The sequence below is a fragment of the Cucurbita maxima genome, unplaced genomic scaffold (genome assembly GCF_002738345.1).
Source record: "Cucurbita maxima cultivar Rimu unplaced genomic scaffold, Cmax_1.0 Cma_Scf00017, whole genome shotgun sequence".
In the NCBI taxonomy this organism is placed as follows: domain Eukaryota; kingdom Viridiplantae; phylum Streptophyta; class Magnoliopsida; order Cucurbitales; family Cucurbitaceae; genus Cucurbita; species Cucurbita maxima.
The window spans coordinates 1,234,832-1,258,346 of record NW_019272033.1 but is presented as its reverse complement, the minus strand read 5'-3'; the positions used below and the strand labels follow the sequence as shown (position 1 = coordinate 1,258,346).

The 23,515-nt window shown below is 35.1% G+C and overlaps 4 protein-coding genes across 7 annotated transcripts in view; 2 read left to right on the top strand and 2 right to left on the bottom strand.

Annotated features, from left to right (window-relative positions):
• Positions 1-1,329: 1,329 nt before the first annotated feature.
• LOC111492314 lies at positions 1,330-7,616 on the top strand. The gene is made up of 10 exons (XM_023141610.1): positions 1,330-1,616; positions 1,770-4,384; positions 4,479-4,580; positions 4,727-4,879; positions 5,119-5,282; positions 5,422-5,569; positions 5,896-6,018; positions 6,114-6,201; positions 6,821-7,243; positions 7,354-7,616. Exons 2-9 carry the CDS (start codon positions 2,015-2,017, stop codon positions 6,985-6,987), a joined length of 3,315 nt encoding a protein of 1,104 aa, XP_022997378.1. The 5' UTR covers positions 1,330-1,616; positions 1,770-2,014; the 3' UTR covers positions 6,988-7,243; positions 7,354-7,616.
• Positions 7,617-8,723: 1,107 nt separating this feature from the next.
• On the bottom strand, positions 8,724-13,182 carry LOC111492379. Its single transcript, XM_023141705.1, has 3 exons — positions 13,178-13,182; positions 10,511-10,550; positions 8,724-9,433 (listed from the first exon to the last, which is right to left on the bottom strand). Exon 3 carries the CDS (start codon positions 9,419-9,421, stop codon positions 8,984-8,986), a length of 438 nt encoding a protein of 145 aa, XP_022997473.1. The 5' UTR covers positions 9,422-9,433; positions 10,511-10,550; positions 13,178-13,182; the 3' UTR covers positions 8,724-8,983.
• On the top strand, positions 12,865-18,448 carry LOC111492376 (ADP-ribosylation factor 1-like). Of its 3 annotated transcripts, none has more exons than XM_023141699.1 (9): positions 12,865-13,017; positions 13,089-13,348; positions 13,466-13,504; positions 14,368-14,430; positions 14,959-14,977; positions 16,427-16,538; positions 16,999-17,046; positions 17,729-17,859; positions 18,132-18,448. In XM_023141699.1, the coding sequence occupies exons 2-9, from the start codon at positions 13,246-13,248 to the stop codon at positions 18,163-18,165; spliced, it is 549 nt and encodes a 182-aa protein (XP_022997467.1). In that variant the 5' UTR covers positions 12,865-13,017; positions 13,089-13,245; the 3' UTR covers positions 18,166-18,448. The 3 variants fall into 3 exon arrangements, with proteins under 3 accessions (XP_022997467.1, XP_022997469.1, XP_022997468.1); XM_023141701.1 differs by having other exon boundaries at positions 12,878-13,017; positions 13,166-13,348; XM_023141700.1 differs by having other exon boundaries at positions 12,878-13,088; positions 13,166-13,348.
• Positions 18,449-20,722: 2,274 nt separating this feature from the next.
• Positions 20,723-23,515, bottom strand: part of LOC111492330 ((R)-mandelonitrile lyase 1-like) — a 7,677-nt gene continuing 4,884 nt past the window's right edge. For both annotated transcript variants that reach the window (XM_023141633.1, XM_023141632.1), the window contains exons 2-4: positions 22,827-23,480; positions 20,946-21,795; positions 20,723-20,785 (exon numbers count right to left, since the gene is read on the bottom strand). In XM_023141633.1, coding sequence (XP_022997401.1) covers positions 20,746-20,785; positions 20,946-21,795; positions 22,827-23,480 — 1,544 coding nt within the window. In that variant the 3' untranslated portion in view covers positions 20,723-20,745. The remainder of the gene's footprint in view (positions 20,786-20,945; positions 21,796-22,826; positions 23,481-23,515) is intronic.

Genomic DNA, 23,515 nt, shown 5'->3' with positions numbered 1-23,515 from the left:
ATGTTTCTTAAGCCATGATTTGCCTTTCTTGTGTTTAGATTTGCATACTAGAGTCATTCAAGTAGCATTAATGAAGCTATTTTGTGGAGTAATTCGAATTACAAGTTTAGAAACTTTGTTCCTTTACTCTTATTTTTGATCTTGATCATCAAATTAATATGTTCCAAAACTTTCCCTTGTGTTAACTTCTTCTTGGATTTTGTTCTCCAATAATGATATTAGTTCAAATCTCAAGACGTTCGTATCAGTTATAATAACCACAGACATGCATGAAGTCTCACAAATGGAAATCGCTCATTCTTAAACGTAATGCAACATTGAAAATATTTCATGAACAAAATGTTCCCATCAACAAATGATTGGAATGTATAAGATCAATCATATCATAACAATTATCATCGTAGGAAAACTAAATAGCGAAAGGACAACACATTTTCTATCTCAAATCCAAAAGGGTTAATTGGACTGTTACCACTTATTATCACCTAATTACTCGTATTTCAATTCTCAAGGCCTTTTGGATATGTCGGAACACATAGATAGTTGAATATGAAAGACACCCGGCTAATTGCTCTCAAACATGCTGGATCATTACCTAAAATACAACCATGGGGAAGGAGCCTTTTGCTTTTCCCATGTATATACATCTATATATTCTTCTACTGGCATTCTTATATATTAAAGGATAAGTTGTATTCAAAGATATATTCATTACGGGTAAGTTAATCCTTCATCAGTTATTGATAATTTTAACTTAGTCAAAAGCTCACTGTATCCATGAATATATCATTGATCCTCTCATGAATAATAAAACAAATTCTTACAAGAAAAACATGACAACACCTCACGACTAATATCATATGATAATCATGTGAAACATTAACCGAATTAATAAAGATTAGATTAAACATTTCAAAATCTAGTCTTATACAAATTCATTATATAGAATACATCCACTCACTCACATATCTCTGTAGAAATAATTTGGATCAAATTATTTGTAACAATTATAAAGTGAAGCTTAAATCAGTGGAAAAAAAAACCGTATAACAAATGTGTTAACGTATAAGAGATATTTTAAAAGATTTAAGCAAAGCATAGAAATTGGAATAAATGACTAGAAATTAAACTGAAAAAGTGACATAAATAGAAAACACTTGAGAAAAAGTAAGATATATTTTGTTTGGAAAGGGAAAGAGAATAGCAATAAATGGAATAGGCATATCCTTGGAGGAGATAAATAAGATGCTGAGACGAACGCAGAAACCACGTAGTGCCACGTGGGACGCTACCTGGCGAACAGGCATCGCATCTTCGCTTGGAACCACCCTCGAAAAAAGAAGAAGAGGGAAGAACCAAAACAAAAAAATTTAGCCACCATTCCCATGGCGGTCCTCTTTTTCAATCGCCATCTCTTCCAATCATCTTCTTAGGTTCATCGTCGTCTCAGACTTTGTCTGCTAATGGACACTCTCTCCCTCGGACTCCCCATATTCAGAACCCTCTAAGGAGGGATTTTGCGTCTTAGTTGTAAACGAATTCGCTTTAGCCTCAAATTCCCATCTGGGTTTGTTTAGTTTATCATTACCCTGCTGCCTTTTGATTCGTTTTCTCAGGTACCCAATTCCCGCTTCTTTGTAAATTGGAGGATGTGAATGCTTTTTTGATCTGTTCTTAGAATTTCTCCATTTTTCTTTTAAGTCTTGTTTCTGGGGTTGCTTTGTTTTGGTTGATTCATTACTATTTTCTTCTTTTTTCTTCTCGTTTAGAATGATTTTGTCGGGATGTTTTTTTTTATTCCTGATGATGTATCAATTGGATATGGGGAAACCGAAGGATTTGGTTCGTTGAAAACCGAGGAACCTGGGAGTTGCTTTCTGGGTTGGTTTCAAAATTTTGGTTTGTATTAGGATTGCGTGATTTTGTTGTGGTGTGTGATTAGAAATTCAATGTTTGAGCAAGACTAAGAACTGCTGCATCGATTAGTGACGTTCAAATATCAGACTGCAAACAGATGGATAGCCCTTTAACGTCGATCTCAGCCCCTAATTCCTCACCTGTCTCGAATCCTGGTTCGAATGATGAAAACCCGCGTGTTAAATTCCTGTGCAGCTTCTTGGGAAGTATAATGCCTCGCCCCCAAGATGGCAAGCTTCGTTATGTTGGGGGAGAGACAAGGATTGTGAGTGCTCCAAGGGATATTACATATGAGGAGTTGATGGTTAAGATGAGGGAACTTTATGATGGGGCTGCAGTGTTGAAGTACCAGCAACCAGATGAGGATCTTGATGCTCTTGTGTCTGTTGTCAATGATGATGATGTGATTAACATGATGGAAGAGTATGATAAGGTGGGTTCCGGTGACGGATTCACTAGGCTCAGGATATTCTTGTTTTCAAATCCGGAACAAGAATGTTCCTTGCCTTTTGTGGATGGGGATGAGAGGGATACTGAGAGGCGATATGTAGATGCTCTTAATAATTCGAATGACATGAATGATTTTGTTCGACAACAGATGCCAGATTCCCCTGTAATTAGTGGCATAGATGATGTGCACGGGATAGAACATTTTTTGAACCCACTGAATATTGAAGGTAGTCTTCACACCCAGAGGAGTTGTGAGCCCTTGTCACAATATCAGCTGCATCAGCTCGCAGTCCCTTATATTGGTTCTGGGCAGCAACAACAATCTGTGGCTCAAAGGTATAGTGAAATGGAAGCTCCGTGGAGTCCTGCTTTCGTTTCACCCAGGCATCCTGGTATGTATGATCCAAGACCAGTGGGAGAATATCCATCTTCTCCATCTGCATGGTACCGTCTGCCATTCCCTGATTTTCCAGATAAATACTTTGAAAGAATGCCTGAAGACTACGCCAGGGAGCAAATGAATCACCAGTATATGTATGAACATCAACCACAATCTAACGAGAACATTGTCTGGCTGCCAAATGGACCTATTAGTGAAAAGTCAGGGTTCCCTGGTAATATATTACACGGACATGGTGTTCCTGATGGGAATAGTTCTTGTGAACACTGTCGATCAAATTATCATCGGTATCAAACACACCTGGAGCAAGCTAATATGTTAAATGGACTTCCTCATGAATACTCTCAGAATAGGGAGGCATTGATGCAAAAGGCTGACACGAAGTTCCATCATGGTATTTTCCCAAATGAGCAGAATATTAATGATCCTCGATCTGCTTATAACGAGGCACCACCCCATGAGAGAGGATGGATTATGCAACACCAGATGAGCGTGCGGGGGGATGACACGAGAACATATGTTTCTGGGGCTGGACGATTGAATGATCACTACATTGTGGATGGCTCTGGCTCAAATTTTCCTCCTACACAAGGTAATATAACTGATGGCTACCAAGCTTCCATGAATTTTCATGATGAGGTATTTCGTGACCAAGTTGTGCCTAGTGGGCAACATATGTGTGTTCCTCCTCCTGAAGATCGTGGTGTTGGTTATATGAATATGCCTTATGGATATGGAGCAGATCCTCAATATCCTCCGGTGGCACACAGGCATATGCCTGGAAATGCTGCCTGGCGAAATGTTCAGAACCCGTCACATGTTGCTCCTCCTTATGAAGCATCTGTTTCCATTCAGCAAGGGAATGTGACTGTTAATCCAGGATATATCAGAGCCATGCAGGAGGGTAATCCCCGCATTCATATTGGTACGGACCATCAAAATCCTTGGCATGAATCCTCACAGAAAATGTTGGGTATTGAGGGAGCAACTGGTTCAGAGCATTTACCTGCACTTGTTTTGAAGACCAGTTCGACCATGGTTGGCCATGACAATCAACAATTCACAAATTTAGAACATATCCAACCACATCTAGATAAGATAAACCTCGCCGCTTCTCCTTTGCAGAGATCAGATTCATCTTCAGCATTTATTCATGAAAAAATGGTTTCACCTTTTAATCCTAGCCAAAATCCACAACCGAGGACTGTTAGTGTGATTAATGAAGCTATGATGATGGAAAGGAAAATTGTGCCTGGGGAAGGAAACGAACACATGATAACTGATATGGGGGAAGCTGACATTTCTGAAGCACGCGTTGTATCTCATCCAGAGCAGAATAACACTGATGACACATATTCTGAGGTTGCACCCCCTGAATCGTTAAATTCAATTTGCACAAACACTCCAGTAGATAATGGTGATGACTTGAAATCTGCTGTAGAGACTCTTGAAAATCCAAAACTATCTGTCAGCCGTCTGAGTTTCTTACCTGAGTTGATTGCATCTGTGAAAAGAGCAGCATTAGAAGTATCTGAAGAGGCAATGGTTGAAGAAACCGCTCTAAGGAGACCTGATTCAATAGGGAAAAAAGAGACAGCTAATGAGCTAGGCTCCTTGGTTAGGACAAAGCAATTGAGCAATTTTATTTGACATTTGACAATATTTTTTCATTGTATTTGTTTATGTTTTTGTTGTTTTCTTTGCCGTACAGAATGCCCATGGGGAACCTGAGTTGGAAACTGGGAGTGAGAATCAAAGCTCCACAATTGAGCCAACAAAGGCTGAAGAAGAAGCCATTTCAAGAGGATTACAAGTAAACTTATAATTATGCTTATCTTCTTTCACCTCATACTTTTGTCCGTTTCTGGAAGGCGCTTTGGCTATTCCTTGTGTTCATTATGACTTTGCTTATGCTTTTCACTCGTGCTTTGATGCTTTATCTTTGTATTCTTTGTTTAGACGATTAACAATGATGATCTGGAGGAGATTCGTGAACTAGGGTCTGGGACTTATGGTGCTGTTTATCATGGGAAATGGAGAGGTTCTGATGTTGCAATAAAGAGGATAAAAGCTAGCTGTTTTGCTGGACGACCCTCAGAAAGGGAACGTCTGGTAGAATCTTGGACTTATTGCTCTTCCTTTCACTAGGCATTTATGGTTCCGTTGAATGAAGAATTTGGTCCATATCTTGCCATATGCTTGTTACTTGTTTGTGTGACAATGTGTAGTTTGTGTAACCAAATATTGACCAGCTTTTTTATACCACTTTTTGTATTGATTTGTTACTCAGTCAGTTCAATGTTTTGGTGGACTACACGTAGTTATCGATTTTTACTTCTTTCCTATAACAGATTGCAGATTTCTGGAAGGAAGCTTTGATATTAAGTTCCTTACACCATCCAAATGTTGTTTCCTTCTATGGCATTGTTCGTGATGGTCCTGATGGTTCCTTAGCAACAGTGACAGAATTCATGGTAAATGGATCGTTGAAACAGTTTTTGCACAAGAAGGACAGGTAAATTGTTGTGGGATAGTTCTTATTTCACTTTCTTAAGGATCGTTTGTTCTTTCATTGAATGTATTTCATGTTAAACTGCTCTGATAGTGAGTCGTACTGGGATTGTGATATGACGTAAGTACTACCTTTTCTATAGGACAATTGATCGTCGTAAGAGACTAATTATAGCCATGGATGCTGCATTTGGGATGGAATATTTGCATGGGAAGAATATTGTACATTTTGATTTGAAATGCGAAAACCTTTTGGTGAATATGAGAGATCCTCAGAGGCCTGTTTGCAAGGTACACTGAGCTAAATTTGTTTGTGGTTATTATTTCCTATTCTGTTTTGTAGCATACTTTCTTCCTGTTATTCGTGTCGGGACCTATAGGCTTGTATAAATCCACTGCTTTTGTTCTGTTCTTTGTTTTCAACTTTTTCAATGTTTAGCTCATCAGACATATATTGTCGATGAAGCCAACGGTTCAAAAAGATTTTCTTTCAACTAAAAATTATAAATTTCCTCCCATCGTGCCTGAAAGCGAAAAAAGATTGAACCGTGGGGGCATTTTGCATCTTCGGAAGCACCTCAATTCTAAGTTCACATGCTGTGTGCATGATTTTTTAGATCGGTGATTTGGGATTGTCGAAGGTGAGACAACACACGTTAGTATCGGGAGGGGTTCGTGGAACTTTACCCTGGATGGCACCCGAGCTTCTTAGTGGGAAAAGTAACATGGTGACAGAGAAGGTAGGCTCACCCTTTTCTCATTCTTACCACTTCATTTGGCTAATCACATTTTTAAAGCTTATCTGTATACTTAAAACTGTTTTGGTTGAATACAGATCGATGTTTACTCATTTGGGATTGTTATGTGGGAAGTACTCACGGGAGATGAACCGTATTCAGATATGCATTGTGCTTCTATAATCGGTGAGCATTGAACTATGAGAGAAACTTTATGCTCTCTTATCTATCAGCTATGCATTGTTTTTTTAAACTATGAGCAAATGCTCTATTCACGGTTCGGCACAAGCGGGGAAGGACCATGAATCCGTGAAATAATTTTGAAATTAACATTTGTTTGCTGGAGTAATGTCAATGAGATCTAGGATAATTATGCACATATATGATATTGGAAAGGTACGTATATTATTTTCCATACTTGCTAGCAATTTGCAATGATTTCTTGAATCTTCTATTTAATAATGCAATCATATCTTAAGATTACTGCAGATGAAAAATCCAACTGGGCTTTGAAATTTTAAATTCAGAACATTATATGAATAAGAAATTATCAAGACTGCTAGTGGTGATATTGTCCTTTTTGGGTTTTCCCTTTCGGGCTTCCCCTCAAGATTTTTAAAATGCGTCTACTTATAAAGAACGTTTCGTTCTCTTCGTCTCACATGAAATTGGCTATTAGATCCGTAGTCTACCCATCAATCTCTTATTGCTTGCCTTCTTAGGTATCTAACCAAAGAAAGACTAATCTTTGAAGTAGGCCAAGGAAATGTAATTTCATTGTATCCTTCTTGTTTGTTGTTTGCAGGAGGAATTGTAAACAATTGTTTACGTCCAGAAATCCCGACATGGTGCGACCCGGAATGGAAGGCTTTAATGTCAAGCTGCTGGGACTCAGACCCAGCTATGAGACCATCATTTTCAGAAATTTCTCAGAAGCTAAGGAATATGGCAGCTGCAATGAATGTGAAATAGTACTAAATCTTGGTTACAACCCATCCACTATTCCATTCATATGCTAAGCCAAAAATTGGAAAAAGACATTAAAAAAACAAAACATGAAGCATAGTTTTTGCAACTTTATGGCCACCTGCTGATGATTCTCAAAGTATAAGAAGGCTATTAGATGCGATGTCATTCTCTTGTGGAATCCTTTTCGTGTTCTATACACTGCATTGCTGGGAGACTACAAGTACAGATATGAAGGAGATCCATGATAGGCAATGGGAATGTAAGCCTAAGCCTTCTCTTTTTCTCTTCTTTTCGACATCGTGAGTATTCGGGCTAGTTTAGTTTTCTCGTGCTTGTTATTTCTACTGATTCCCTGATTCCCTACCTCAGGACTTCACCTGGGATTTTGGCGTTGGAAGCATACGCCATACGGTACGATACGGTACATTTGCCATGATTTTCTGGAAGACCTGTTTTCTGAAATTTTTGTTTTTCATCTGTGTGTTGGGAGTATATGTAAATAGGGTGGGGAGAAGGAAAGGGAGTGATGATACTGCAACAAGCCTACAATGTACTTCCATATCTGAGATGAAATTGAATTGAAGTTATTATACATATAAATTTTGAGAAGAAAAGATGTTGGTTTGGGTGAATTTGGTTTCCATTTTCTTTTCTATGCTTGGGTTATTTTCCCGATACGCACACAAGATCTAGCTATCGAAGTTTTGCTTTTTGGTGATTGTCTTAGCCCTTTCGATATCGAAGTAGAGTTCGTTTGATAACATTTTCGTTCTTTGGTGTTTGTACGACATAATCATCATATCATGAAGATTTGGTAGTACTAATACTGAATTAGCTACATATGGTGAAGAAATTAAGGTTGGAATAAATGTTCCACACTAATACTTAATTAGCTACATATGGTGAAGAAATTAAGGTTGGAATAAATGTTCCACAACTCACCAATTTAATAATTATAGCTGAGTTGATTAATACACTAATTATCGCTCTAAAGATAAGTCGTTTCACTCTACCTATAATTGCTTAATATCTTAAGTTTCATCAAAATTGTTATGTTTAATATCTTAAGTTTCATTGGTTAGGTCCGCTCAACAAAGGATCATATGTTTTCATTTTCAGTTTTTTCAGTTTCATCATACATAATTGAGTCCTTTTTTTCTTATCCAGAACTTCTATTCTATTTATCAAATTTTTGTTTAAATTTATTTATTTTTCTACTGTGATCAAAGATATTTTTTTATGGAAAAGAAATTCTAATAGTTTAAATAATTTTAACCCAACTTAATTATAAATTTGGGTAAAAATAAATATATAAATATATAAAAATATATTTTTAAAAATTAACAACAAATTTGGTAGGTTTAATTTAACCCATATAATTTTCATTCAACCAAATTAAACTTCCTTCAACAATTATAGGGTTTTTTTTTTTTTTAATTTATATTGCAAGTATTTATATGGCAAGTAAATGATTTTTTTCATAAGAACTGTGATTTTATGATTATTTTTTAAAAAGCGATGTTATATTTTTCTTAGAACATCCGTTCAAAATGAACATTTTAAAGGTAATACTTCGAAAACAAAATTTAATTAGAGTTAAAACATTTGTAATTGGCAATTGGCAATAGAGCTGGCTAAAGAAACAAATGAAAAAGGTTATGAATTGATAAAATTAGTAGTTAAACTAATTTATTATTAATTTAAAAAATAGTTTAATTTTATATTTATTTCCTCTCCATTCATTATTTATTAAAAACATTGACTTCCATTCTTGACCAAACAGTATCAAAATACCGACCAACGATACCACATACTTCTGTTTCTGAAATTCAATTCAGCTCTCTAAACCTATCAGAGCATTACAAACACCAAAAAACAACAAAAGCCTATCTCTTCCATCTTATTTTCTACGGCAGAAAACAGCATATCAAAGGGACACCACAAACCAAGTTCCAGCTAGCTACTAAATTCTAGTCAAAAGTCATACAAGCATGCATGCCTACTTACCCCCCTTGCTACCCGCCGATCCTCTTATGCTGCTGCTGCTGCCGCTGCCAAAATCAACACGCCGGAACCTCTCTTGATGCTGATACTCGGTATATCCACTTCGGTCACCAACCCTGTAAGTGGAGGTGGTTTTGAATTCATCCTTCGACCCAACTCTCCCACTTGACCTCTCCTTGAATGTTTCACCACGAGAAGCAACCTCCTTTGTTGAAGCGGTCGTATAGCTTCCAGTTTGCCTGTTGCGATCGTGAGTCCTCCAACTTTGTTCATAGCTGCTCACTTGTTTGTCTTCTGCACTAACAACACCCACATATCCCATTCTTGCCACTTGTACATTCCCTTGCGATGGAGGACTGTACGAGTAGTCGTCCAAATCATAGTCGTAACTTTGGTACCCACTCCCCCATTGATCTAGCTGCTTTCCTGACATAGCTGCGTCTTTCTACCACCACAAACAAAACTAATCAGATTTCATAGTTGAAACTACAAGATATCACTTACAAGGTGAAACTAAAGTGTTTTAATTATCCCACATAAAAAATAGCAATAGATTCGAAAGAGAGAACAAACAGCTTCAAGCAAACGTTAGTAGGATATTCAATATGAGAACAAGTTAAAAAGGTCACTTAAAGCTCTATTGCCACAACCCATGCAAGCATAGTCTAGAAATGTGTGATATCCTTTTGTAGTGCATGAAATACCCAGCAACAAGAAACCGCAATTTTCGAAGAAATGGCTGATTCCAAGTCACCAATCTAGATATTTAACATTTCGTTGGATCAACAGAGAACAAAATGCAAAAAAAAAAAAAAAAAAACAAGCACACGAAAATCAATGAAACCGGTAGAATAACAAAGAATAAAGAACTGAGAATCTCACTTTAGACGACAAGAGAGTAGAAGGCATTAATATTTTAACAAGGAATAAAAAAAAAAATGCAAAACATACTTCAATATCTATTTAGTACCCAAATTCCAGAAAGTAACACTTTAATAGAAGAAATGATGTATCAATAATAAAATGATGTTTCATTATTACTTCTCTCTCCACCCTCCCTTGATTCTTCCTCTCTTTTCTTCTCTTCTTCAGTTGAACGTCATCATCAGTCCATTGATCACTCAGTTTCTGTTTCTGTTTCTATTTGTTCTCATTTTTTCACCATTGAACATTCCAACAGCAGGGAAGAGGAAGAAATTTTCATCTTCTTTCCTCTATTTCTCGTGTTACTTCTTTGTTTTTCTTTTTAAGTCGGAACTTTATTTTTGCAGAAATTTAAGAGGAGAAATGTGTCAAATCCGTAGAAGATGAATCAAGAAATGGAGAGAAAAGACGGTTGAAATCAGCAGTAATCATTGAAGAAAATGCAGTAGAAAGAAGATGGTGTTGATGATAAATGAAGAGGACGAAACCATAGATCATCAAACGCAGAGAAAGCTAATAAAAAAGCGAATAGAAAAAGAAAAACCAATTTACTCAAAGAAAAGAAGCAATAATGAAGAAGAGACGGTGGGGTTCTCACCTTTTGTCTGTTTCTGAGTAATCCAAGTGTTAGGGTTTTGGTCTCGGGGACGACGACGGGTTTATATAGCCAAACGGATATGATTATCTGCTTCCGTTACTAGTACATCCGTCTTCCAATTCGAGAGGTGGTGGGCCCGATTTATGTGCCTAGTAAAACCATAACCGTTGATATCCGTTGTTCATGTATGATCTCCGAATATTTGGGAAAACTTTCCATTTACTTCCGATTTTAAAATACTTAAAATTATTTTTATTATTATCCAAATTATTTTTAAATATACCTCTAATCATTCAAAATTGAAATTAATTGAATATTTAATTTATTTTACATTTTAAGAGAGTTCATTTTAGTATATATTTCTTCACCAATTAAATTATAATATTAAATTAAAAGGATTAGTAAATAGATATTGTGATAATGGTAAAAATATTTGAAAATATATCTTAAAGTTTTAATAATACTCCTACTTTTTAAAAAAATATATATTTGTATTTTTTAGGTATAATAAGGATGTAAGAATAAATATATTAATGAAACTTTTTAAAGGTTCGGTATTTTTTTTAACTAAAATATTAATAATTTCAATTTAAAACTAACCATTTCTAAAAAGTTTTAAGAATATTATTCAAACTTTTGAAAGTTATAGTCCTACTTTTTGCGAAAGTACAAAATTTATGAATATTTTTATTAATTTAACCAATTTATTAAATATTTTCGAGAGTATCAAAGGCTTATTCATACCTCAAATTTTTGGATCGAGAATACTTATTTGTATGCCCATTGAACTAGTAGACTTCACACATGACGTATCAACTAACACATACACACGACCAAAAATCTCACCCCAAAAAGGCCAAGTTTATTAAATTTTTAGTAATAGTCAACAAAACTAGTATCAAAATATTTTGAGTTTTCCTTAGGTAAACTTTTAGATTTGTTACTCTAAGTGTGTGACACCCGTAAAGAATAGGTATATGAATGCATCGATACCACATTTAAATGAGAGTAATATCAAGGATCGAATGACTAGAAAAGTTTTAAGGTGCACATTTTTTTCAATAGTTCAATCATAAAATTTTTATGGTTAAGCCGGCTCTAGTTGGATCAACTTTAAGTTGAGTGACCTTTTATTACTTTATATAAGATATATGTGAGTGAAGACAAAATATATTAAAAGAATTCGTGTTTGTTTGTGGAGATAGTTTCTACTTTTCAGAAGCCAAGAGTAGGTAACAGAGTTATGTTGCACAAGAATGTCTAGACTCGAGCCAACTAGTTCTAAAATCAAATGGACAAAAAATATGTCAACCTATCAAATATTAAAAGTATTAGGCATTTAATAGCATGTTCAAAATTTTTATGGTGTTTGATAAGTTTGAAGTGGTTTTGAAAACTTACTTTTAACACTTTCATGGTCGTCTTACTGTGCTTTTTATGAGCACTTCTCTCGAAAGATTGTTGTAGTAGTAGCTCTCATTCCACATGACGGAGTGTTGGACTAGAGGGGATCTATTTGGTGCTGTTATTGACTATTGATCCTGAGAAGATTGTAAGATCCCACATTGGTTAGAGAACAAAACATTCTTTACAAAAGTGTGAAAACCTATTCTTAGTAGACGCGTTTTAAAACTGTGAGGCTTACGTTAATATGTAACGGGCCAAAGCAGATAATATCTACTAGCGGTGGGCTCGAACCATTACAAATGGTTTTAAGTTGAACCCTAAATCTATTCTATTCCAACTCATTAGGGATTTGGGTATAATTGATGAAGTATTGATCAACTAACTAATGAGTTATATTCGACCTCGATGTGGATATGACGAGTGGATTAACTTGAACGGGCAAAATATAACAAAAATATAATCAAAATAATAGATTTGACTAAGGTGATATTAATCTTTTTAGGAAACGTTCAATGACATTTTCATAAAAGTGAAAGAATATATAGTTTTTTGTTGTGATGTGCATACACATAGACACTACTTTAGACGTTCAAGTGTGGTTTTACATGCAAATAATTAAGGTATCGAAAATGTATTTTACCGTTCATTATTTGAGCTTTATTTCAATAATCGTCTTATCGAAAAGAATATTAAAATGAGAATGCACGTGGGAAGACTAGACCAACTAAAAGAGAACATAATTTGTATAGAACAACTAAACAATTATTGACTTACAATTACTCAAATTAATAATCAATATATTACAATTTACAACATTAATTATACTTGAAAAATGAGTCTAAATTAAAAAAAAAGGTTAAATTAATAAAAATATTCTTAAATTTTCCACGTATTTAAAATTTTATAAAAAGAATTGTCCTTCAACATAAACAGAAAAAAAAAGAAAAAAAAAAGCGAATTTTGTTTATATAAAATTTTCCTCGGAAGTGACGTGGATAGAACGCACCGGAGCAGGAGGAACACGGCCATCGAAGAGATTTCGGTACTCCAGTTCTGGAGAATTTTGAATCGAATTCGAGCAGATCAGCGAGTTCCTAACTGTGAGTCTCCTCTTCACTGCTACTGCTTCTCCAGATTTTTCATTCAATTCATAATCCTGAGATCAACGCAGGTTCTGTCCTCTTCTAATGCCCATTTCTTGATTTTCACGTCTCTGTTGGATGTTGAGTCTGTAGCTGGTTTTTCCAGGGATGTATTGAGCTCTGCGTTGAGATCTGATCCCTATCTATCTTCCTATCTATAACACAACACATCATTCTGTGCGCACCATGGGGATTTTGTTTACTCGAATGTTTTCTTCGCTCTTTGGAAATAAGGAAGCTCGAATCCTTGTTCTTGGGCTCGATAATGCCGGAAAAACTACAATTCTCTGTACGTTTTTTTTTTAATTATATTTTCTGCTTACATTTTGTGATGTGTTGGGTTTTTGTGATATCTGGACGGATACTTGGCGCCATTTTGTGATGAGTTCTTTTCAAAATTGTGCAGATCGGCTCCAGATGGGGGAGGTTGTCTCGACAATTCCAAGTTGGTATTCTTTCCAAATGTGATCTTGTGGTTCTCTTGTAATTATAATTTGATATGTGGGATACAAAGCATTTTCCTAATTAAGGCTATGAGAATTAAAATTTGAATTTTCGGCATTCAAATTTAAGAGTTTGTGTGGAGTTGCCACGATAGTTGCTGCATTAGTCTTATAGATCATTTAATACTTTTGGATTAGAAACAATGGTTGCCTCCTTCATTCTCTTTGGAGATTTCTGTAGTTCGAATTTTTTGTTTTCCCCATACTTTTTGTGTTCTTCTTTCTGTGGACTCTCCATCCCATTTGGAGAAGGACAATGATCGGAAACTACATCTTGAATGTTAAAATTCAACCACAAGAAGCATGGACATCTACTTTTGTTTTTTCAATTGTTTAATTGTAAATACTGAAAAGTTGATTGGAAACAACTGTGGGCAGGCCATAGATCTAGATTCCTTAAAATGATTAATTCAAACTATAGTAGTTTTGCTGTGAATTTACCATGAGAATTTTCTTTGACTGAGTTCTTTTACGTGGAAATATCAAACTAGCTTCCGCATAATCGTTTGCTTTAGATTTGTTAGTTTGTAGGTTTATATGCTGTTCCTTTTTTTTTTTTTTTCCTTCTGTTACTAATTTATGAGAGGTTTTACTTATAGAGTTTTGTAAATTCTGTGGGGTATTTTTCTTTGTGTACCCACAAAGTTCTTTGATGTTCCTAATACCTTCTTGTTACAGTATATTTCATATTTCTTAGTGGAAGTTTCATAAGTGAAAATCTGAATTGAAAACAATTGTTTCTTGCATTGACTTTCCTTGAGCTACTGTTCAAATATCGTATAAACTATATCCATTTTGTATGCAGCAATTGGGTTTAATGTTGAAACTGTGCAGTACAACAACATCAAATTCCAGGTCTGGGATCTTGGTAAGCCAATCTAGGTCCTGATATCTTTGAGGGAAGAAATGTGATCTCATGTTGTATTATTTTCTCCATGATTACTCTTATGAGATTGCAACACACTCGAGAGAGAGAGAGAAAAAGAGAGAGGCATGCATTGTTCTGCTAAATTGATAAATAGGTTATGCAGGCTTATGTTTCTTATAAAAACAAAAAACAAAGAAAGATTGTGCAAATTTGTAATGATTTTATTCTAAATTCTACATACATGGGATTCAGCATGAAAATTAATTTCATATTATATAACATTAATGTTATAAAGCATTTAATAATACTAATTTCTTTAATAAAAAAAATTGTTAATAGGAACCATTTTCATTGGGGGGACGGGTGGGGGGGATTATTCTAGCCATATATGTGTTTGATTGCATGTACGTGCTTTTTTACTATGACAATCTTATCGACTTGGGGCAAGTATTAGCTTCAATTATTTTGTCAAATCCATCCAAGCATCTTGGTTATGTCATTAATAGCTTTTCGTTGTCTGTAATGCAGGAGGACAGACTAGTATCAGGTTAGTCTTGTCCTTTTATCAGTTTTTGGATATTTTCCTCAAAAGTTGAAATTTGATATGTTTTCTAGTTTTTCTTTCCAATGCTTGGTTAAAATCACTAGCTTGTATGAACAATATCTGGTAAATACTAGGAAAGACAGGGTTGAATATAATCTGTTCAACAAAAAAGAAAGTTGTTTAAGCAGGTAAAGGCATGTAGGTGGTTGTATATTGAAATTAATGATATTGCATAACATATGCAAACTTGGAAGGTTGTAAGAGTAGAAATTCATCTCAAGTTGTCATTTTTGTTTTTTGGTTCTCTCTCTATCTCTCTCCTCCTTAATGGATAATAGCTTATAATTTTGTTATTTATTATCAAGTGTTCATGATGTTTTTTTTCGCCTAATTTTTATTAATAACGTATGAAAAAAAAAAAAAAAAAAAATCTCTATAGTTTACTAGAATTGTTAAGACACTCTTAAATTTGGATAGCCAGCTCTCTCATCTGTGAATTTCTTTGTCAATGTAAATATTTTCCCATCTAAACAATGGCTTAACGCCATCCTGCACCCCTGAATGAGATACGATGCTCTTCTTTTTATTTTCTCCCCCAAATATTTAACCTGGTGCTCCCCCTGGCTCCCGCCTCCATTTCCCAGATTGATGGTTTTCTCAGCTGGGAGGAGAGTACCATATATATATATATTTAATCAAAAGATAGGATAGGAGGATACTTTTCTTTTTATTTTTTTCTTCATCATTTTTCCTTTTAAATGAAGACTTTTATTATGTTTCAACTGATAATTATGATAATGTAATTTAATAATCATTCCAATAGTGCTTTTCAAGAAGCTATTTGATTGCACACTTAACAGTAATACCAAATTCTGATTGAAAGAGCACGAATTTGGACTTTATTTGGTTCTTAGGAAATAGGACCGTGTGATTTACTGTTAGCTTACATGATTACTGTTGTGTGGTTATCAAATTCGGTGGAAGCTTGTCTCTGTGTCTGGTCTAAATGGAGATCTATGTCTGGTTTTTAACTTTAATGTCTTAATTTTTGGAAATACTCTTGAATTTAAATTTCTTATTCATCCTTATGTCCTTTTGATAATGAAAATATTCCATCAATTCTTTACCAAAACTAACTTATGTCACAGAGTTTCCTTCCACAGATAGTAGTCTTTGGTTATTCCAGAAAGACACAGGAAGTGGATACTTGATCTTGTTCATTTGAGCCTGTATCAGACTTCATAAATAGACTCTCTCTCATGTCATGTGTCAACAATATATTGTTTTTGAAGTTGACTAATATGTGTATTTGTGACTTGATGCATACTTCAGCCCATCTATATTCTACCTGTTTATTTACTATAATTGGCTCCTTAAACTTTTCTCCGTCATTTTCCTTTTCTCCTCTTTTTATATTGTTCAAGCTAATTAGTTGCTTGCCTTGTGTCGTAGACCATACTGGAGATGCTATTTTCCAAATACGCAAGCTATAATCTATGTGGTTGATTCAAGTGATACTGATAGGCTGGTGGTAGCAAAAGAGGAGTTTCATGCAATACTTGAGGTACAATATGGTCGGCACTTGTTACAGAGTTGGTAAACAAAATGTAGAATTTGTCATACCTGACCTTGTGTGTTTCTGAAATTTGGAAATAAAGTCTAATGATTAGTTATATTGTCAAATTATGCATTTTAGTATACAAGGTTGATGGTTTTATTTGATGCCGAGTAAAATCTCAATTCTGCGTTAATGAAATACATCATCAAGAGCGTGGATTGTATCTGGTTCCTAGATGGCAATACTCAGTAGTAGTATGTTTGCATCACTATTCTTTTCCTTCAGTTTCAAAAGTCCTGCACAAGAAATAAATTGAACGTCTCTGAACTGTCCACATTTTTTTTATAAAGGATTGAGCTTGGTAATAGTTTTGTAAGTTTGTTTATTAGTCAAGTTTATTGTTTTCAATTTTCAGTCGATTTTTGTCGGCCAGTTCCAATAGTTTTTCTTCTGTGTGTTTGTTCAGGAAGAAGAGTTGCGTGGTGCAGTTGCGTTAGTTTTTGCGAATAAGCAGGTTAGTGCTGTTGCCGATTATTTATATTGTTAGCATTTTTGGTCAGAAAATAGAATCCAATAGACTGTGAATCTGATAGTTGAAGTATGCATATGCAATTGGGCTTAAATAGTAGGATTTAAGGATTTGTTTGTATGTGTTTTGGAAAGTACGTAAAAAATATCATTTTATCTTTTTTGTTTTAGAAAAACCGTTCGGAACTATTTTCTTCCTATTGTTCATTTACCTTTTATTTTATTTATTCCAATACATTATTTGTTTGTGAGGGATTTGAACCTTTAACCTTTTGGTTGAGAATACACAGTTTTTTTTATCAGTTGAGCTACATTCATGTTGAAACATTATTAAGTTTAGTAACTATGAAATGTGAAATTGAATTATGAGGAGAGTTATTGCTAACAAATACTGGGAACAGTAATTCTTAGTTCTTTCAGAAAATAATTGAAAACATTGAAACCTTATTTCTCTTTATGACATTTCCCCGATAAATTTCTCAACTCAAGTTTTGTGAGTTTTAAAACTGTGTAGCTGTATCTCAAAACAACGGAAGGTCCAAGACCAAGCATTTGTGATTGTGTGTCTGAGGTGTTTTGAAGGCTTGTACAAAATGTTTAGTACAAATGGTTAATGCAGTTTCTATTTTTCTATCTTTTCTACATATTATCTTCCCATCTCGGTATAGGATCTTCCGGGTGCACTTGATGATGCTGCAGTCACAGAGGCTTTAGAGTTGCACAAAATTAAGAACCGCCAATGGGCTATATTTAAAGCCTCCGCTATAAAAGGAGAAGGTCTTTTTGAGGGATTGGATTGGTAAGTACAAAGTTATACTTTACATCTGTTTTTTTAATGATTCCAGAAACTTTAGTAATTAGACCCTCCCCGACCGCCTAAATGCATTGTTTTGTTTGACATAGTCGACCCAATCTTGTGAATTTATTTTTGGATACCTTTGTTCGATATCGAATGAATTTGGTCTTGAAATGCTAGGAGCAGCATTGTCAGTCAGAGCTACGTTCTTAAACGATTTCACTTTTTTTACAGCCTTCTTTTATTTAGTTTAACCGGTTAACGTGCTAATTCAGGTTAAGTAACACCCTCAAGTCTGGAGGTGGCTAAGTATTACCAGCCAAAGAACATTTGAGGCACCCAGTTGGAGAATACGATGTTTGAGCATCATGACTTGCAGAAGAGAACTCATTTGCCGAGTGATTTCGCCAGTTTTACTTGTTTTAGTCACAATTTTTCTTTTTAAAGGGAATGATCTATTTTGTATACATGTAAAATTGCTTTCATTAAAGAGGCTTTTTCTTGTTTCCCATCTTTAATTGCTGTGATTTGAATGCTATTTATTAACATCATTTCTAATTCAGGGATAATGTCTAAGATCGAACTTTTGTCACGATTCCCTTGAAGAGGATATTCAAATTTTGATAGTGACTTTTTAAGTGGTAGTCACAATTAGAGTGACAGTTACGTTTATAGTGACATTTGTGGTTCAGGAAGCCTAGAATTTATTGTATGGTGCTGTCTTTACCTTATCGACGAAAAGGGATGCTGGATCCACATTTGACGAGCTTTTTTAAGTCTTGTATACGTGCCTGCCTTATAAACACATACAAATATGAATTCTTCTTTGTTTAGGTATGCCCCAGAGAGACATGGAAGTTGCGATAAAGTTTTTGGTCGCTGAGTCTCAGCAAACCATTCAAAGAATTAATTCAATGTTGGTTTGGGCAGGGTTAACTGAACTACAAAAGAGGTACGATCGGGCTTTACTTTGTAACTTCTACTACGAGGGGATATTGCTTTTTATTTGGGTTGGTTCGGGTTATTCTTTGTTTAGGAATGTTATTATTGGGATCAAATGTGCGAGATGATGTTTGGTAGTAGAGTCTCCATATGTTGCAGTAAAGAAGAAAGGCCTTGATGTTAAGTTGATCATTGTAATAAAAGAAGCAAGTCAATGTTGGCCTAGGTAGGAGTTAAAGTAATTGAATTATAAAGGTTTTGTCGGGGAAAGTAATTGAATTTAAAAATACTACTTTTTAGTCTAGGCAGGTTTGAATGTGTAGTACTTTTCAATAAAAGACTGATGTACGTGCACGTGGGCCTATCAGGTGGACTCGTATATATACCCTTATGCCTATTTGTTGGGGTAGTGTACACTCATGCTGCTAGAAGCCACAAAGAGAAAGGATAGCACATAATATCACGATATACATGATATCATAGTGTATGCATCCGTATTAATCATAATGGAGAATTATCTCAATGCATGTGACATATAAAATGCATTAGATCCCAATAACTTCAAACCATAGCATACACTTATGCAACTCATGCCTCCATTTTTTTTATTACATGACATTCCCATGAGACATACATACGTAATAATTGTCATATCTTTTGTGATTAACATACATGTTAACATAGTTACATGACGTGACATATGGAGATTCATGCATCATACAACATTGATATCACAGCATAGTTCCATAATTTAACTTAATCATATAATAGTATAACTAATACATAACATAAATTGTAACGCGACATATCATATTGTACCGTAAACATAAATATAACATTGGTAATAATCATAACACACGACACATATAAGGCTATAGGACTCACGTCATTCATATAGCAAACAAGTCATCCAACTAAGCCAACAATGAAGCCATTTACATGGTTACTCTAAGTAGGAGTGGCTAATTATTATTGGTGCTCCTCAAAGTTCACTTGTACTTATGTGGGTCCACACCATTATGAAAAAAATAGATTTAATTTAAAGTGTTCAATAATATTTAATAGAAAAATATATTTAATTTAAATGGTTGACCTAAAATATATAAAAGAAAGAAAAATATATTTAATTGGACAGGTTTGAAATTAAAAAAAAAAATACATATTTATTGTATTTAATAGATTAAATATTAAAATAATCAATATATAAATACATTAAATAAAAAAATATATTTAAACTTGGATGAGATGGGTTAGATATATATTGAGATATTTTATAATTTTTAAATATAATTTAAGTAAAATTATAACTTTGATATATTAAATATTTAAATATATTATTCTATCTTTAACAATATTCTCCCAAAATTCATATAAACGAATAAGAAAATGTTTTTCCCTCTAGTTTCTAACTACTCTTAGTTTGTCTAGAGTAACGGTCAATTAAAAAATAATATATATTTTTTCAATATTATTTATTATTGCATAAAAAATCAAATTTTAACCTTAAAAAAAAAAAAAAAAAAAAAGCAATATGGTTGGATTTACAAAATTGTCTTTTTATGAAATGGTCAAACCTATTAATTCTTAGCCTTTAATATTATCTTTCTTGTAGCATTATACAATTTTTTTTAATTAATTATTATTAATACTTAAATAGGTTATTATTAAAGTCTTCTTGAATGGTCCAAACAATTATGATTACGTAAAACCGATGCTAACAACGAAACCAATGAATTACTAATCAAGTCGACCTGAAATTTAGCATATAATAACTTTAACTAAACATCTTTATTTATTATATATATATATATATATATATATATATATATATATATAAAAGAAAATACAAAGAAAAGTATATGTTTATAATTATCTTTATTTTCAAATGGAGCAGAAATAGACATTTTTCATCTAAAAATGGCTATTTTCTTCCAATTTGCCATTTTATTACACCCCTCGTTGTTTTAGCATTTGAAGGCCAACATACCTGCAAAAATAATTAAACAAATAATCTACAATATCAATATCTTTAAAATAAAATTATATTTTTTAGTTTCTTTAAATATATATATATATATATATATATATATATATATATATATATATATATATATATATATATATATATATATATATTATCAACTCACCGGCCGAGCATCATGAGGGTGGCAATAGGGTTAGATCCCGGCGAGACGGCGAAAGTGGAGCCGTCAAGAACACGAAGATTCTTTAGTCCGATGACACTATAATTACCGTCGACCACTTTTCCGACCAAACATCCACCATGGTAATGCCAATACGTTGTGACTGTTCTCTTACAAAACTCCGCCACAGAGCTATAATCCGACAAGTTTTCCGGCAACGGAGGCCCTAGAAACTGAATTACTCTATTACCCTCCAAATCCCTGGTTTTAATGTTTTGTATGATTTGGGTTTTTAGAAAATCCCCCACTTTTCTCACTCCTCCAACGCAGAGCTGAATATCAGCAGGGTTAGAATAGTAATTGAATCGCACGATGGGGGTGGTTTTGACGTCGGTGGAGGAGTTCAGGCGGAGAGAGCCGACGGAGGTGAGTTTGGAGAATTTGCCGCCGATGGTGGCTATGGTGAGGTTGACGGACGTGGAGTTGGGGGGAAGGAGGCTGAAAGAAGGGGGGATTGAGAAGGGTGATGTGGTGGCGATGGATTGGAAGTAGTAGGTGTTGTTGTTTGAGATTCCGATCACTTTTGAAGAGGTGAAGTCTAGTGGATATGGAAGAATTGGAATGACGCCGACACGGGGATTGTCCTTCATGAACTGACCCACGTGTGGGTTGTGGAGGATGAGGGGAAGGTTTAAGGATGAAAGATGGGATTTTGGGCCAACCCCACTTAGAAGGAGAAGCTGTGGGCTTCCAATGGCTCCTGCACTCACAATTATCTCTCCATTCTTCCGGATGACTGCTGTGTGTAGCTTTCCTTTTGAATCAGAATACAAAACCCCAGTTGCTGATGATCCTGTAAACCGTTCATACAGATTTAGTAGAATAAGTTACTAAATTATGGAGTAACTTTAGTAGAATTGTCTGTACACTTTGTAGAAAGTTCGAGGAGAATAATATCGGTTAGTGGTGGACTTGGACAGTTACAAATGGAATCAGAGCTAGTCTCGGTGTGCCAGCGAAGATGCTGGGCTCCTGAGAGGGGTAGATTGTGAGATAACACATCGGTTGGAGAGAGAAACAAAACATTCCTTCTTAGGGTCTGGAAATCTTTCTTGAGCAGGTGTGTTTTAAAAATCTTGATGGGAATCTCGAAAGAGAAAGTCCAAAGATGACAATATCTGCTAGCGGTAGGCTTGAACCGTTACAAATGGTATCAGAACCCGACACCAAACGGTGTGCCAACGAGAACGTTGGACCCTCTAAAAGGGGTGGATTATGAGATCCCATATTGGTTGAGAGAAGAACGAAACCTTGTTAAGGTATAAAAATCTCTCTAGTAGACGCGTTTTAAAAATTTTGAGGGGAAACTCGAAAGAGAAAGCCCAAAGAGAAAATATCTACTGGTAGTGGGCTTGAACGGTTGCAAATGGTATTAGAGGCACCAAGTGGAGTGCCTGCGAGAACGTTGGGCTCCCAAATAGGGTGAATTGTGAGATCCCACATTGGTTGGAGAGGGGAACGAAACATTCCTTGTTAGGGTGTGGAACCTCTCCCTAAGACGCGTTTTAAAAACGGTGATGAGAAACTTGAAAGGAAAAACTCAAAAGATGACAATATTCACTAGCGATGAGCTTAGACTATTACAAATGGCATTAGAGTCCGACACTGAGCTGACTCTGAGCTCCCAAGGGGGTAGATTATAAGATCTCACATTGATTGAAGAGGAGAACGAAGCATTACTTATGATGATAAGATAAATTATGGAGGAGTAGAATCGGTACTGGTTGACAAAAGCATTGCTCTTCAGTGTTTTCTCTACTCTAAGGACTTATTAAATGTGTGCTCTTTTTACAATTACAACAACAAACAAATTGAAACACAAACCAGAGAAGATAATTCTTTCGACAGTAGCCCGAATAGCGACTTTGAGATTTCCGGGTCGTGCCTTGTTGAGAAGCTCCTCAGCTCCATGCCTATTCCCATTCTCATCAAAAATAGAACCTGCAATTTTAGTACCCACAACGTCTCTCAACTCAAACCCATTATCAGGCACAATTCCTCCTTCAACAAGAACCCTTCTAAAAGCATTTTGCCAAGCATTCAACCTCGGCCTATACACCAAAGCCTCTTCAACCCATTTATACGCCTTCTCCACCATTTCCATGTCGAATTTCTGCACCCCTAACTGTGTTTTGAAGAAATCTGTGTTCGGTTTCGAGTACACGCCACCGTTGATCATGCTAGTGCCACCAAGAACTCGCCCTCTTAGGTTCTGCACACCCTCCTTGGAAACAAAACGATTGAAGGGATTTTTGCCATCATCTTCAACAGTGAAAACGTTGAGTAAAGCTTGTTCTTTAAGCACTGATGGGTATTTATTGGGTTCACTGCCTCTTTCAATAAGGAGGGTTGAGAAGTTTTTTGATAATGTTGCAGCTAATGGGCACCCTGCCGTTCCTCCCCCTACAATTATGTAGTCATACTCTTCCTTTTCTGGAAAATCATTGCCATCTCGTACGAATTTCATGTAGCTAATATCTACGCGCAAAAAAAAAAAAAAAAAAAAAAAAAAA

Excerpts from the sequence above, each read along its gene's own strand:
- LOC111492314 (XM_023141610.1), top strand. The coding sequence starts at position 2,015 with ATGGATAGCCCTTTAACGTCGATCTCAGCCCCTAATTCCTCACCTGTC. Across the intron at positions 6,019-6,113 it reads GTAACATGGTGACAGAGAAG|ATCGATGTTTACTCATTTGG; the intron begins GTAGGCTCACCC and ends GGTTGAATACAG. Across the intron at positions 6,202-6,820 it reads GCATTGTGCTTCTATAATCG|GAGGAATTGTAAACAATTGT; the intron begins GTGAGCATTGAA and ends TGTTGTTTGCAG.
- LOC111492379 (XM_023141705.1), bottom strand. The coding sequence starts at position 9,421 with ATGTCAGGAAAGCAGCTAGATCAATGGGGGAGTGGGTACCAAAGTTAC.
- LOC111492376 (XM_023141699.1), top strand. The coding sequence starts at position 13,246 with ATGGGGATTTTGTTTACTCGAATGTTTTCTTCGCTCTTTGGAAATAAG. Across the intron at positions 13,349-13,465 it reads CGGAAAAACTACAATTCTCT|ATCGGCTCCAGATGGGGGAG; the intron begins GTACGTTTTTTT and ends AAAATTGTGCAG. Across the intron at positions 17,047-17,728 it reads TAGTTTTTGCGAATAAGCAG|GATCTTCCGGGTGCACTTGA; the intron begins GTTAGTGCTGTT and ends ATCTCGGTATAG.